This window comes from Ornithorhynchus anatinus, chromosome 4 (assembly GCF_004115215.2).
Source record: "Ornithorhynchus anatinus isolate Pmale09 chromosome 4, mOrnAna1.pri.v4, whole genome shotgun sequence".
NCBI lineage: Eukaryota > Metazoa > Chordata > Mammalia > Monotremata > Ornithorhynchidae > Ornithorhynchus > Ornithorhynchus anatinus.
This window is the reverse complement of record NC_041731.1, coordinates 36,779,865-36,792,110: the sequence shown is the minus strand read 5'-3', so window position 1 is coordinate 36,792,110 and position 12,246 is coordinate 36,779,865. Positions and strand designations below refer to the sequence as shown.

The 12,246-nt window shown below is 41.5% G+C and overlaps 1 protein-coding gene across 1 annotated transcript in view; it reads left to right on the top strand.

Annotated features, from left to right (window-relative positions):
• CCDC180 (coiled-coil domain containing 180) overlaps nt 1-12,246 on the top strand; it is a 49,358-nt gene that overhangs the window by 23,011 nt on the left and 14,101 nt on the right. Inside the window, exons 21-33 of the mRNA XM_029064201.2 lie at nt 983-1,163; nt 1,738-1,884; nt 2,136-2,280; nt 2,500-2,616; nt 4,611-4,709; nt 6,631-6,726; nt 8,110-8,306; nt 8,822-8,889; nt 9,003-9,114; nt 10,201-10,275; nt 10,441-10,507; nt 10,612-10,753; nt 11,506-11,666. Of these exons, the coding sequence (XP_028920034.1) occupies nt 983-1,163; nt 1,738-1,884; nt 2,136-2,280; nt 2,500-2,616; nt 4,611-4,709; nt 6,631-6,726; nt 8,110-8,306; nt 8,822-8,889; nt 9,003-9,114; nt 10,201-10,275; nt 10,441-10,507; nt 10,612-10,753; nt 11,506-11,666 (1,607 nt within the window). The remainder of the gene's footprint in view (nt 1-982; nt 1,164-1,737; nt 1,885-2,135; nt 2,281-2,499; nt 2,617-4,610; nt 4,710-6,630; nt 6,727-8,109; nt 8,307-8,821; nt 8,890-9,002; nt 9,115-10,200; nt 10,276-10,440; nt 10,508-10,611; nt 10,754-11,505; nt 11,667-12,246) is intronic.

The following is a 12,246-nucleotide window of genomic DNA, read 5'->3' as shown; positions in this document are numbered from 1 at the left end:
GAGACTGTGAAATGGTTTTGCATTTAGAAATACAGAGCTGGGAAGGGGAGAGTCACACCATTCAAGTCTTTTCCACTGCAGTAAAAATGGGGGCAAATATACCATTAAATTCATCTTTAGCACTACAAATATAAATCACTGGCCTCTATCAAATCAGCTTATTTAATTGGACTTTGGGTTGAGTACATTTTAAATGCTTGTTGTGGATGGGAAGGTGAGACTGCCTGAAGCTATTATTTATATTGTTTTTATCTGCAATAAGGAAAAATGTGCAGCACTCCTCTTGACATTTTAATAGCCTTTTATGTTTAAACACTTCAAGACTGTAAATGCACAGACTTGTAATAATGATGATGGTATGTGTTAAGGGCACATAACAAGCTTCTCACTACTGTGATAGATACAAACTAATCAGGTTGGGCACAGTCCCTATCCCACATGGGGCTCACAGCCTTAATCCCCATTTTACAGATGAGGAAGCTGAAGCACAGAGAAGTTAAGTGATTTGCCCAAAGTCACACAGCAGAAAGTGGTGGACCTGGGATTAGAACCCAGGCCCATGTTCTATCCACTAGACCTTGCTGCTTTCCTACATGTAGGAATTCGTATTTAAACCTTGAGCCTAGAAGTTAATTTGTTTAGAAGCCTGATATGAAATGATTGTCCATCCGGAGGTATTACAGATGAAATTTAAATTTCCCAGCTATGCGCCACCCCTGCTTTTAATTCCAATTCCTCGCGTTTCCTTCGGTGGATATGCAGTTCTTAGATTTCTTCAAACCTCCCGGTACTTTGTGAATAAAAGATTGAGCACTTCCTGTTAGAAGCCATTGTTCTACCAGCTGGTTAAAGCAGCTCACAGATGCAATCATTTGTCCCTTGTGCTCAGCCTAAATTGCACCCCTGGGAATTTGGAGAATGGTTATCAGTTGGTTAAGAGCTGGGGGAGATTGCTGGTTAAGACCCCTCCTCTCCCTTTCAGCTGAACTGTTGCTGCACCAGGACCGATTAGATCGTCACTGCGCCGGGGTGATCGAAGCCTTGGACAAGGAGAAGGTTGAGTTCATCAAAGTCCAAGACGAGCAAAACATCAGGAGCAAAAACTTCCGTAAAAAGATAACCAACATGGAGTTATTCTTCCTAAATGCCACCAAGTCTGATAAGTAAGGTGGCCCCAAGCCTCTGAGTTGTATTAGCTGGTGCTTGAGGTTGTGGGCAATCTGCAGATTTTGGCTTACTTGCTTGACTTTGAAATGAACCATGGAGCAGAGCATTTTCTGTTAGAAAGCCTTCTTTTTTTAATCTAGTCTACCCAGAAGAGAAAGATTCCAGCTATTTACATTTTATACATCTTTTATAAAAATTCTTACATATCTCTTCTGGATATTTTGATCAATGTCATAATTATAAAGAAAAGGATTTTGAAAAAACTTGGAGGGGGGTTTCTGGGTACGTTACGGTTTTACATTTTTTCTGACATTACCCACCTCGAAAAACTGAATTAATTCTTAGTTTGAATTCCATTTTTTTGGTTTTCGGTTTTGACATCTATGGGTTTGTAGCAGATGGCGTAACAGGAAAGGAATCTGAGCAGCATGCTCATTAAATACGCACGGCTTCTAAGCCGGGGTTTGACGACTAAGATCCTTTAAATGGCATAGCTGCTTTCCTATTGATTCCCCCCCCACCCCTTTTATTTTTCCCCTAACAAAATCTACTTTCTCCATTTGCTCCTAGGCTGGTCTTCCTCAGTAACTCTCTTCGTTCAGAACTGCTTCATCATGTGGAAGTTATGCAGATCTCCCTGAGGAGTTATAGACAGTACTTAGAGGAAGCCTTGGGGAAACTGCGAGACTCAAACATAGACTTTATTAAAGCTTGCAGGTACAAAACAGCTATTCTCAGTGGTTTTGTTTTTCAAGGGCCTTTGCTTATATAGCCTTCTTGCAGCTCAGCCTCTCCAGAGTCTACATCACCTACCTCTGCAATGTACAAAATCCTAAATTTTACCACACTGGCAGGTCATTTGCATTTTTCATGACTCCGTATAAATCTGTAGGCTTTTATCTAGGGGATTTGAAAAATGGGAAAGGTGTCCAGTCAATGTCTTTTATTTCATCAAATATTACTTTCAGATTGTTTTCTGAGGGAGGCAACTTTTCTTCAGAAGAAATCGAGCTCTTTTGTACAAGATTGGAGAAGGAATCTTCCCGAATTGAGTTCGTTGAAGGTTTAATCATGGTTGACATGGAGAAAATGGAATCTTATTACTTAGAGAAGGTGGGCAGATTTTTCAATTCAATTCCAACGCACAGTTTAAAACAGCAGGTATTCATCCCTTGCTGTCATTCATTTGGAAACACATTTAAGCTTTGAAAAATCTAGATTTTAAGATTTTTTAAAAAGTGACACTAGGGAACAAACCTATTGATTCTCGTACACATGAAGTCTGGAAAATTAGAATTAATTCTGCATCATCTATTTTTTATTATTTTACAGGCAACTGACGTCATTCATAAATTTGAAACCAGATTCCACAATCTGACAGTGGATTTGCTTTTCTTGGAGAAAATCCAAAGATTTTTGACAAACTTGCAAGTGAAAATCAAGACTGAGGTATAGTGAATTTGAGAGCTGCCATGCTGTTGTCTTTAGAGCCATTTCTTCCAATAAAGGGATTTAAACTAATTTAAAAGCAAGTGAGCACACTGACAGGATTGAGGGAACATGTGGTCCGTTTGTGCATTTCAAAGGGTGTGGGATTTCCTTTTGGAATAACAGAAGGATATCATGACTAGCCAATCAACCCTATTATGGCAACTGGGTTGACTTACAATCTTTGGCCTAACTTATCTCTTCTATCTGTCCACAGACCAAACTATTAATTTGCTAGAGTCATAGATGTAGAAAAATCTGGTTGCCATTTACCTGTCACCCTCTAGACAGCACTTAGTACAGCGCTCTACCCAAGCGCTCCTTTCCTCTTCTCTCACCCCATTCATTCATTCAGGCTTGTTTATTGAGCGCTTACTGTGTGCCGAGCACTGTACTAAGAGCTTGGAAAGTACAATTCAGCAACATAGAGAGACAATCCCTGCCCACAGTAGGCTCACATTCTATGTCACCCTGACTTGCTCCCTTTATTCATCACCCCTCCCAGCCCCGTAACACTTTATGTCCATATCTGTAATTTATTTATTTATATTAATGTCTGTCTCTCCCTCTAAACTGTAAGCTTGTTGTGGGCAGGAATGTATCTATTTATTGTTATATTGTACTCTCCCAAGAGCTTAGTAAGTGTTCCGCACACAGTAAATGCTCAATAAATGCCACTGATTAATTGGAGACCAAAAGGAATGTATTTTATCTACAGATGGTTTTTGAAGCACTTAATTGTTGGTGTTCAAAAAAATAAAATTCTGGGAACTTGATTCTCCCTTATTCAGTGAAGCCTACTAGATAGAGCACGGGCCTAAGAATCAGATAACTTATTCTAATCCTGGCTTCACCATTTGTCTGCTTTGTGACTTTGGGCAAGTCACTTAATTTCTCTGTGCCTCAGTTCCTCATCTGTAAAATGGGGATTAAGACTGAGACACCTTTTGATAAATGGACTGTGTCCAACCTGATTAATCCCAGCACTTAATTTAATTTCAGTTATATAATATGTGCTTAACAAATACCATTTTTTAAAAAATGTACCAGGTGCCTCAGTTATTGCCCCTGTGCTCTTCTCACCTGTAAAATAGAGATTAAGACTGTGAGCCCTATGTAGGAGAGGGACTGTGTCCAACCTGATTAACTTGTATCTTCCCCAGCACAGTGCCTGGCACATAGTAAGAGAAGCAGCGTGGCTCAGTGGGAAAGAGCCCGGGCTTGGGAGTCAGAGGTCATGGGTTTGAATCCCGACTCTGCCCCTTGTCAGCTCTGTGACTGTGGGCAAGTCACTTCACTTCTCTGTGCCTCAGTTCCCTCATCTGTAAAATGGGGATAAAGGCTGTGAGCCTCACGTGGGACAACCTCATTCCCCTGTATCTACCCCAGTGCTTAGAACAGTGCTCTGCATGTAGTAAGTGCTTAACAAATACCAACATTATTATTATTATTATTATTAACAAATAGCATTTAAAAAAGGTAAGTTCAGTGATAAGGAGTTGTGTGGATGAAAGATCTTGTAAACCAGGACATGGAGATGATTCTGTACAGTTTTCAACAGTTTCACCCTAGGCAATCTCAGGCAGCTAAAGTTCCCTAAAACGCTTGTCAAAATATTGAGGAATCAAATTCAATAATCATGTACAGCGTCATCATCAATAGTATTTATTAAGCACTTACTATGTTCCGACCACTGTACTCTACTCTCTAGGGTCAACACAACGGAGTTGGCAGACCCATTGCCTGCCACACGAGTTTACAATCTAGGTGGGGTGACAGACATTAATTTAAATAAATAATTTTTCCTCATCCCTCCCCTGTAGAAACAGCCGGTTTGATAGTCATCCTGATAAAATTATATCAATTTTCTATGGTTAATCCCTTATGTTGGTAATATTTTTCCTAGTGTGTGTTTTCATGTCAGAGCAAATATAATGGGAGCCCTTCTTTTGTAGGTGGCAAACTCCAATTTTCAAACTGAAATGTTAAATGCTGATCTAAAGCAGTTTCAAAACAAGATTGATATCTGTGGTCATCCAAGTGTGGATAAAAAAGTAAGTGCCTGGGGCTAAGCATTATGGGTATCAGGTTAATATTTGTAATTTTAAGAATAACATTTGGGTTTATCCAGTATCCCAAATCAAGTAAAAGTGTACTAGTGATTTTTTTTTAATTCTTCCTCCTCATTCAACCTTCCTGTGGAGACAAATAGAGATGAGAAAATCTTCCTTTTGCATTGGCCGAGGCAAACCGGAACCACTGGATTATAAAATAAAAACTTCGATGTCTCCATTTTGTAAGTGGAGTCAAATGAATTTTGTGGATTCCTAGGTTCCATCACAAAATAATATGACTCGAAGTCTTTCATTACCTCTGTTTAAGGTAGACCCTGGACTACAATATTATATGTGATGGCAGGTTCTGCTATAAGTATGAATACTTTAGGTTGCAAATACTGTCTTGTTGATATAACTTCCATGATGATGACAAAATGATCAAGTTCTTAGCAGGACTTCCAAAGTGGGAATTTGTTAGGCATATTCTACCCTGAAGAAGGAAAACAGAGGAATACTACCTACGCCTCCCACTATGCAGCACATCAATCCACAGATTGATTTGTTAAGGAAAGTTTTGGTGAAGAAGAAAGACAAACAAAGAAGAAAATGAAAATCTAGAAATTCTATTTTTAAAACAAGCCTTGCGTATAGTAAAAGCAATTAATGGATTCGAGAAGTAGCTTGTCTTTGCAGTTCTTAACCTCTATGATATTCTAAAGGTACTGTCAGTTATCTTTCTCTCCACTCCTTTCCTCATAAGATAGTAGTATTGGGGCCACTCAGTGACCTCACCCTACTCAGAATCCAGCCTTTGACAGTGGCAAAGAATACTCTAGAGGAAACAAATGATATTTGGCTTCCTTGGTATCAAACCCTAATATTTAAGGATGTATCTTAATTTTCTTTTTTCCCTTCCGTATCCTTCACTTTTTCACTTGCAACTCATGGGCTGTTTTTCTATTAATATATCCCAGTTTCTCTGGAACTTGCTAGAATTTTCATCCTGCACAACTTCTGTGTTAGGGCACGCTGCCTGCTACGTGAAATCCTTCCTTTTGCATTGGCCGAGGCAAACCGGAATCACTGGATTATAAAATTAAAATTTTGATGTCTCCATTTTGTAAGTGAAGTGAAATGAATTTTGTGGATTCCTAGGTTCCATCATGAAACAATATGACTTGAAGTTTTTCATTATTTCTGTTTGAGGTAGACCGTTGGCATTTGACATTTCTCAGTTAGACTGCTGTTTCAGCCTCCTCACAAGTCTTCCTGCCTCCAGCTGAACTTCTAGCTTCAATAGGAGCCCATCTGCCCATAAATTTTATTTACCCTCTTCACACCTTCCATGATTCTGTACGCTTCTATCCTGTCCTTGCTCAGTTGTCATCTCTCAAAATGGAAAAGTCTTAATTTTTTTAAATAATGAATAATAATAATGAAGGCATTTAAGTGCTCACTATGTGCAAAGCACTGCTCCAAGTGCTGGGGAGGATACAAGGTGATCAGGTTGTCCCATGTGGGGCTCACAGTCTTAATGCTGATTTTACAGATGGGGTAACTGAGGCACAGAGAAGTTAAGTGACTTGCCCAAAGTCACACAGCTGACAAGTGGTGGAGCCAGGATTTGAACCCATGACCTCTGACTCCCCAGCCTGTGCCCTTTCCACTGAGCCACGCTGCTTATCTAGACTTTTAGACTTTTCTCATACTGAAACTTCATCATCCCTTTACACCATCATCCCATCTGTGCTTTTTGATCCTTCTATATGGAAATTATTTCTCCTCTAAGTAAAGCATGCACTGGACACTAAGAAATCTCATTTTCTTTAGGCCCTGGGACCTTTGTCTTTATTCTTTTAATTGACCAGCTCTTCTATGTTCAGTGACCTTGTTCTCATCAATCTGTCTTTATCATTAGACTGTGACTGCGGAAGATGTGTACAGTTTTGCCAAATATTTGATGGAAAAATTCACCCAAAGGACCATGTATCTCAACAGTTATCTCACACAATTGGTAAGAGCTGACTCGGTTTCTTATAAAAATGAACTGATGTGGTTTTAGGGCACAGTGGCACTGATTGATCCTAAGTTCATTTACCCCTAGTTTGTGCAGAGTGCACTCTAGTAACCCCTGAGGGGAGTACGATAGAGATGGTAAACGATGACTCCCTAATCTATCCCTCCTAGCCCTGACCTCTCACTTCCCCCTGCAATATCACATTTTTCCTACCTCCAAGACACCTTTACATGTTTATCCTGCTGGCAGCTCAAGCTCAATTAGTCTAAAACTGAATTCCTCACATTCTCTCTCATTTACCTAACTTTATCTTCACTGTTGATAACTACACCACTGCCCTCCCCGTCTCTGAAGTTATTATTCTTGTTTCTTCCCTCTTTTTTAACTCTTATTCTTCCCCTTCCACCCTGGTTCAGTCATTTGACCTATCCCAATTAGACTACTATATCAGCCTCCTCACAAGACTTCCTGCTTCCAGTCTCTTGCCTCTTCAGTCCAAACTTGACTCTGCTTCCTAGGTCATTTTTCTGAAACATTCTACTCACCCCCTCACTCCTGGAAAACCTTCAGTGGTGAATTCATTCCTCTCTGCATTAACTCCTAACCATCGGTTTTGACGCAGCACACCAGCTCTCCTCCTTTTACTTATCCACTCTCTCCCCCCCGCACACAGCAACTCACACTCTTCATTACTTTCAGCCTTCTGACTGTGTCTTATTCTGTCTTCCATCTCAAACCTCTTGCTCACACCCTTCCTCCTACATTGAACTTCTGCCCTCTTCAAATCCACCAGACCATAGCTTGCTCTATCTTCAAATACCTTCTTTAATCCCCACCTCCTCCAGGATTGCAAGCTTGTTACGGGCAGGGAACGTGTCTGCTAATTCTGTTGTACTGCACTTTTCCAAGTGCTTAGTACAGTGCTCTGCACATAGTAAGCGCTCAACAAATACAATTGATTGATTGACTGAGGCCTTCCTGAATTCGTTTTCCTTCTTAGTCCATACCTTCCTTTCCCCCAATTACCCAATTACAGCACTTCTGCACCAACTCCATGTTTATGTATTCAATCTCCTGTACAGCATTTTGTGCAAGTGGATTTATACACCTTTCTATTTCAATACTTCTCCATATCCATTTTTCCTTTCCCTTCTCTGGAAATTAGTTTGTGTCTGTGTCCTCCTCCAGACTGTAAGCTCCTTGAGGACAGAGGTCAGTTTTCTTCCTCTGTTGCACTCTTTCAAAACCTGTGTGTGTGAGTGGTGCTGGCAACCGAGGGGGTAGGTGGGTTGGGTGGGAGAGAGAGAGAGGAGAAAGTGGAAGAAAAAGGGAAAGGAAGGAAAGAAATTCTGGATTAGTTGTGGTTGCCTTTTTTTCTAGGAACACAAATCAAGTGTGATGGAACCTTTAGTCCCACTCCAAGACAATGGTATAACTACAAGTTCAGTCCAACTGGAGAGCTACAAAGAGGAAAGCAAGGTAGAAAGCATCACTTCAGAGATTCTGGTCCAGCCAAGCCGAATGGGAAAGTCAATGATTGATGACGTGGCTGTGGAAGTGATCAAAAACATCCTTGAGTGAGTAACGCTTTCGGGGACCAAATTGCCTTCTGGGGAGCCACTTCCATTTTGCATGCTGAGATGACCTGAGAGTTGCATATCCACTCTCTTCGCTTCCTCACTAACCATGGGCATATATCGAGTTGCATCCTCTCTAGTATGAACGACTCCTGATTGAGATCTGCCATCAGAAGGCTTTAGGGTGGAGAGAGGGGGATCTCTGGATCAGCAAAAATGGGTATGACTTATTAAGGAGTAAGAAAACCAGTAGAAGCCATCCTTATCAGAGAACAAAAAGAAGAAATAAATCTGTCATCCAATCAGAAGGTTGGTACGCAAATTGCAAGTCCCATCCTTTCAGATTGGATTGATGTACATGCATTAGTCCAGAAGATCTGTCTGCTTGCCCAGAAATTGTCCCTTTTTAGTTCCCCATCTTTTCTCCAAATGTCACTCTTCATTTTGGAAGAATCGAAAGATCGGACTGTATTTGGAGCATCCCAAAATCTCGTGACACTTTATTTTGCTTTTAGAATCCCCGTGAGAAGATCTATAGATTACTCGCAAGAGCGAGATGATTGTTTGCAATTAGGAATAGCAGGTATGTAAACTTTGGGAACTCAGAACAAATGAACGGTGCAAGTTTTGAAATTCCTTCATGAGGATGCTAAAAAGGAAGTTCTCTGTGGGATGTTTTTTCTGTTGTTCCTAAAGGGAATAATATAGGATCAAATGGACAGAAATGTGCAAGCCAGCAACCTGAGGGAAACCTCAGTGTTTCCCAGAAGAAAGCTAGTGGCTTGACCAAAAAGCGCTCATCGGGGAGGTAAGATACAGAAATGTCTCCCCCTGGCCCTTTTTCCCCCCAGGTTTGGCTTCCTTGCAGTCTCTCTTGATAGTCTCTGCTCCTTCAGCCTCCTCCCCTTAGAAAAACAGTATGGTCTAGTGGAAAGAGCATGGGCCTGGGAGTAAGAGGATCTGGTTTTTTTCTAATTTTGTTTTTTTTTAATTACATTTTTTAAGTGCTTTCTATGCACCAGGCACTGTACTAAGCACTGGGGTAGATCCAAGCTAATCACCTTGGACACAGTCTGTGTCGCACATGGGGAAACAGTCTTCATTCATTCATTCATGCAGTCGTATTTATTGAGCGCTTACTGGGTGCAGAGCACTGTGCTAAGCGCTTGGAAAGTACAATTTGGCAACAGATAGAGACAATCCCTACCCAACAATGGGCTCACAGTCTAGAAGGGGGAGACCGACAACAAAACAAAACAAGTAGACAGGCATCAATCCCCATCTTACAAAGAATTTAGGTGATTTGCTCAAGGTCACACGGCAGACAAGTGGCGGAGCCGGGATTAGAACCCACGTCCTCCTAATAATAATAATAATAGTGGTATCTGTTAAGTGTTTACTATGTGCCAGGGCCTGTGCTAAGTTGATACAAGAAAACCAGGTTGGACACAGTTCCTGTCCTAATTGGGGCTTACAGTTTCAACCCCCATTTTACAGATGAAGTAACTGAGGCACAGAGAAGTGAATTGACTTGCCCAAGGTCCCACAGCAAAAAAAATAGTGGAACTAGGATTAGACACATGACCTTGTGACTCCCAGGCCCATGATCTATCCACTATGCCATGCTGCCTGCTTCCCAAGTGTCTAATGTGTGCAGAGCACTCTATCAGGCACTTGGGAGAGTACAATAAATGCAGTAGAAACGGGCCCTGCCCCGAAGGAGCTTATGTTCCAGCAGGGGAGACAGGCACTGAAACAAAAGATAAAAGAACAGAGAAAAGGGGATTATGACCATGAGTCAGTGTGTAAGTTGTAGGGCTGGAGAGAAATGAAGTAATTCTTTTTGGTGCTGTTAGAAGTTTCCATTTGCCGCAGAACAACTTTGTCTCTTCAGTGTATTCAAATACTCTCGACCCAACCGACAAGACAAGAAGTACCAGATATTTGGAGAGAAGCCAGAGACTTCTGAGTGAGTTTGCCTGCCATCCTTTCCGAGCCTATTACCCCTTCCTTATGGGTTTCCGACCTTGCCCTGAGGGGTGGTTATTTTGTTTCACATCCCCAAACCGTACTAGTTTGAACCGATCCACTCTGTGAAGAAGTCCAGGCGATCCTCTCTTCTGTTTGGCTTCAGGCACTTTAAAGGGATCATCCACCATCTCCTCTGGGAGAGTAATGAAATCTTGCTGACGGTAGCCGAGGTAAGAGACTTTACTATTGGGTCGTGTCAGAATAGGGAGACTCAAATTTCTCGGGAAGGTATCCGAGGAAACAGCCCTCTGACTTGTATCTTTCTCTTCCCAAGGATTTTTACCGTAAGGAGAAGCATCCCATCACAAGACCCGACTACCTGCAGGAGACGTTCGATCAGTGTGCAGAAATGTTAGGGAAAAAGCTCCTGGACTATCAGAGGCAGACGGATGACTACCACAATTCCTGCCTCCTGGGTATAGTCTCAAGGGTGCTCAGCTCAGAGATAAGAGGTTAAAAATAACCCATTAGGTCATTAGCTCTTCAAGGACAAGGATCTAGTCTTCTCCTGTCCATTTAGAAAAGTGCTCTGGATCCATTAGTTCTGCTAATACTGATTTTTACCAGGAAGCAGGTTTGACGTTTTCGGTCTTGAAATGGGTTAACAGAATGGCATCCAAACCTAGTTAGAAGTTCTGTGTTTCTCTAAACGATATAGCTTCACATCTGATCAGACCAGAAGTGTATTCCATTTGAAAACTTTCAGATTGAAGTCTAGAAACAAATAAAAGTATCCATAATCCATAAAGCACGTCAGTTTCGATTTTTCTTGAGAAACAAACATGAACTGTTGAAAAAAATATGTTTGCCCCAAAGAGAATAGAAATTGTCAGTCATATTTATTGAGCACTTACTGGTGTGCAGAGCACTGTACTAAGCACTTGGGAAAAGAGGATGTATCTGTTATATTGTTATATTCTCCCAAGCACATACTTCAGTGCTTTGAACACAGTAAATACCACTGATTTTTTTTGTATGCTCTGAAGAGCACTTAGCACCCAAGGCACTTAAATGTCGACACCACTGGAATTGGAAAAAAGTGTGCATTTTCAAAATAATGGGAATTCACCTCCCCAATTTAACCTATTTCAGGATGTTCCTTAGAGTACTTATAAAAGAGAAAAGGCAGCTCTGTGCCTCAAATCTCTCGGCCTCTCTTTATTCTCAGAGTTCCGGAGTCAGCTAAAGGAGTTTGAGGAGCACCTCCCTCGCGTGCTCCACCTGGTCATCGAAAGCTTTCTCCAGCAACATCTGCAGAACCTACTCTGCTCCATCGATGAGATCCGACAACAGTTCAAAAACAAATTGGAACAGTGGGAGCGTGCAAAGGTGAGATTTCTGTTTCTCTGCTCCCAGTCCAGTGGCTAAAATCGGAAAGGCTTCTGGGAGCCTTCAATTTGAGGCAAACAAAAAGAGGCTCATGTCACCTCTCCCATGGGAGAATGTTAATTGCTCTGCAGGTACTGAAAGGGTCGCTCACTACCTTGTTCAATAGGATGACATGGGAAATTGCGTGGCCTAATGGATAGTGCAAGGGCCGAGGTATCAGAAGGACCTGGGATCTAATCCCAGCTCTGCCACATCATAATTATAAAATAATAATGATGATAATAGTACCTGTTAAGCGTTTACTATGTGCCAAGCACTATTCTAGGCACTGGGGTAGACACAAGTGATTCACGTTGGACTCACACTTTTACCCCCCATTTTACAGATGAGGTACCTGAAGCCCAGTGAGGTCAAGTGACTCGCCCAAGGTCACACAGAAGACAGGTGGCGAAGCAGGGATTAGAACCCAGGTCCTTCTGACTCCCAGGCCTGTGTTCTGTCCACTGAACCATGCTGCCTCATGTCGGCTGTGTGATTTTGGACAAATCTCTAAACTTCTTTGTACCTCAGTTATGTCATC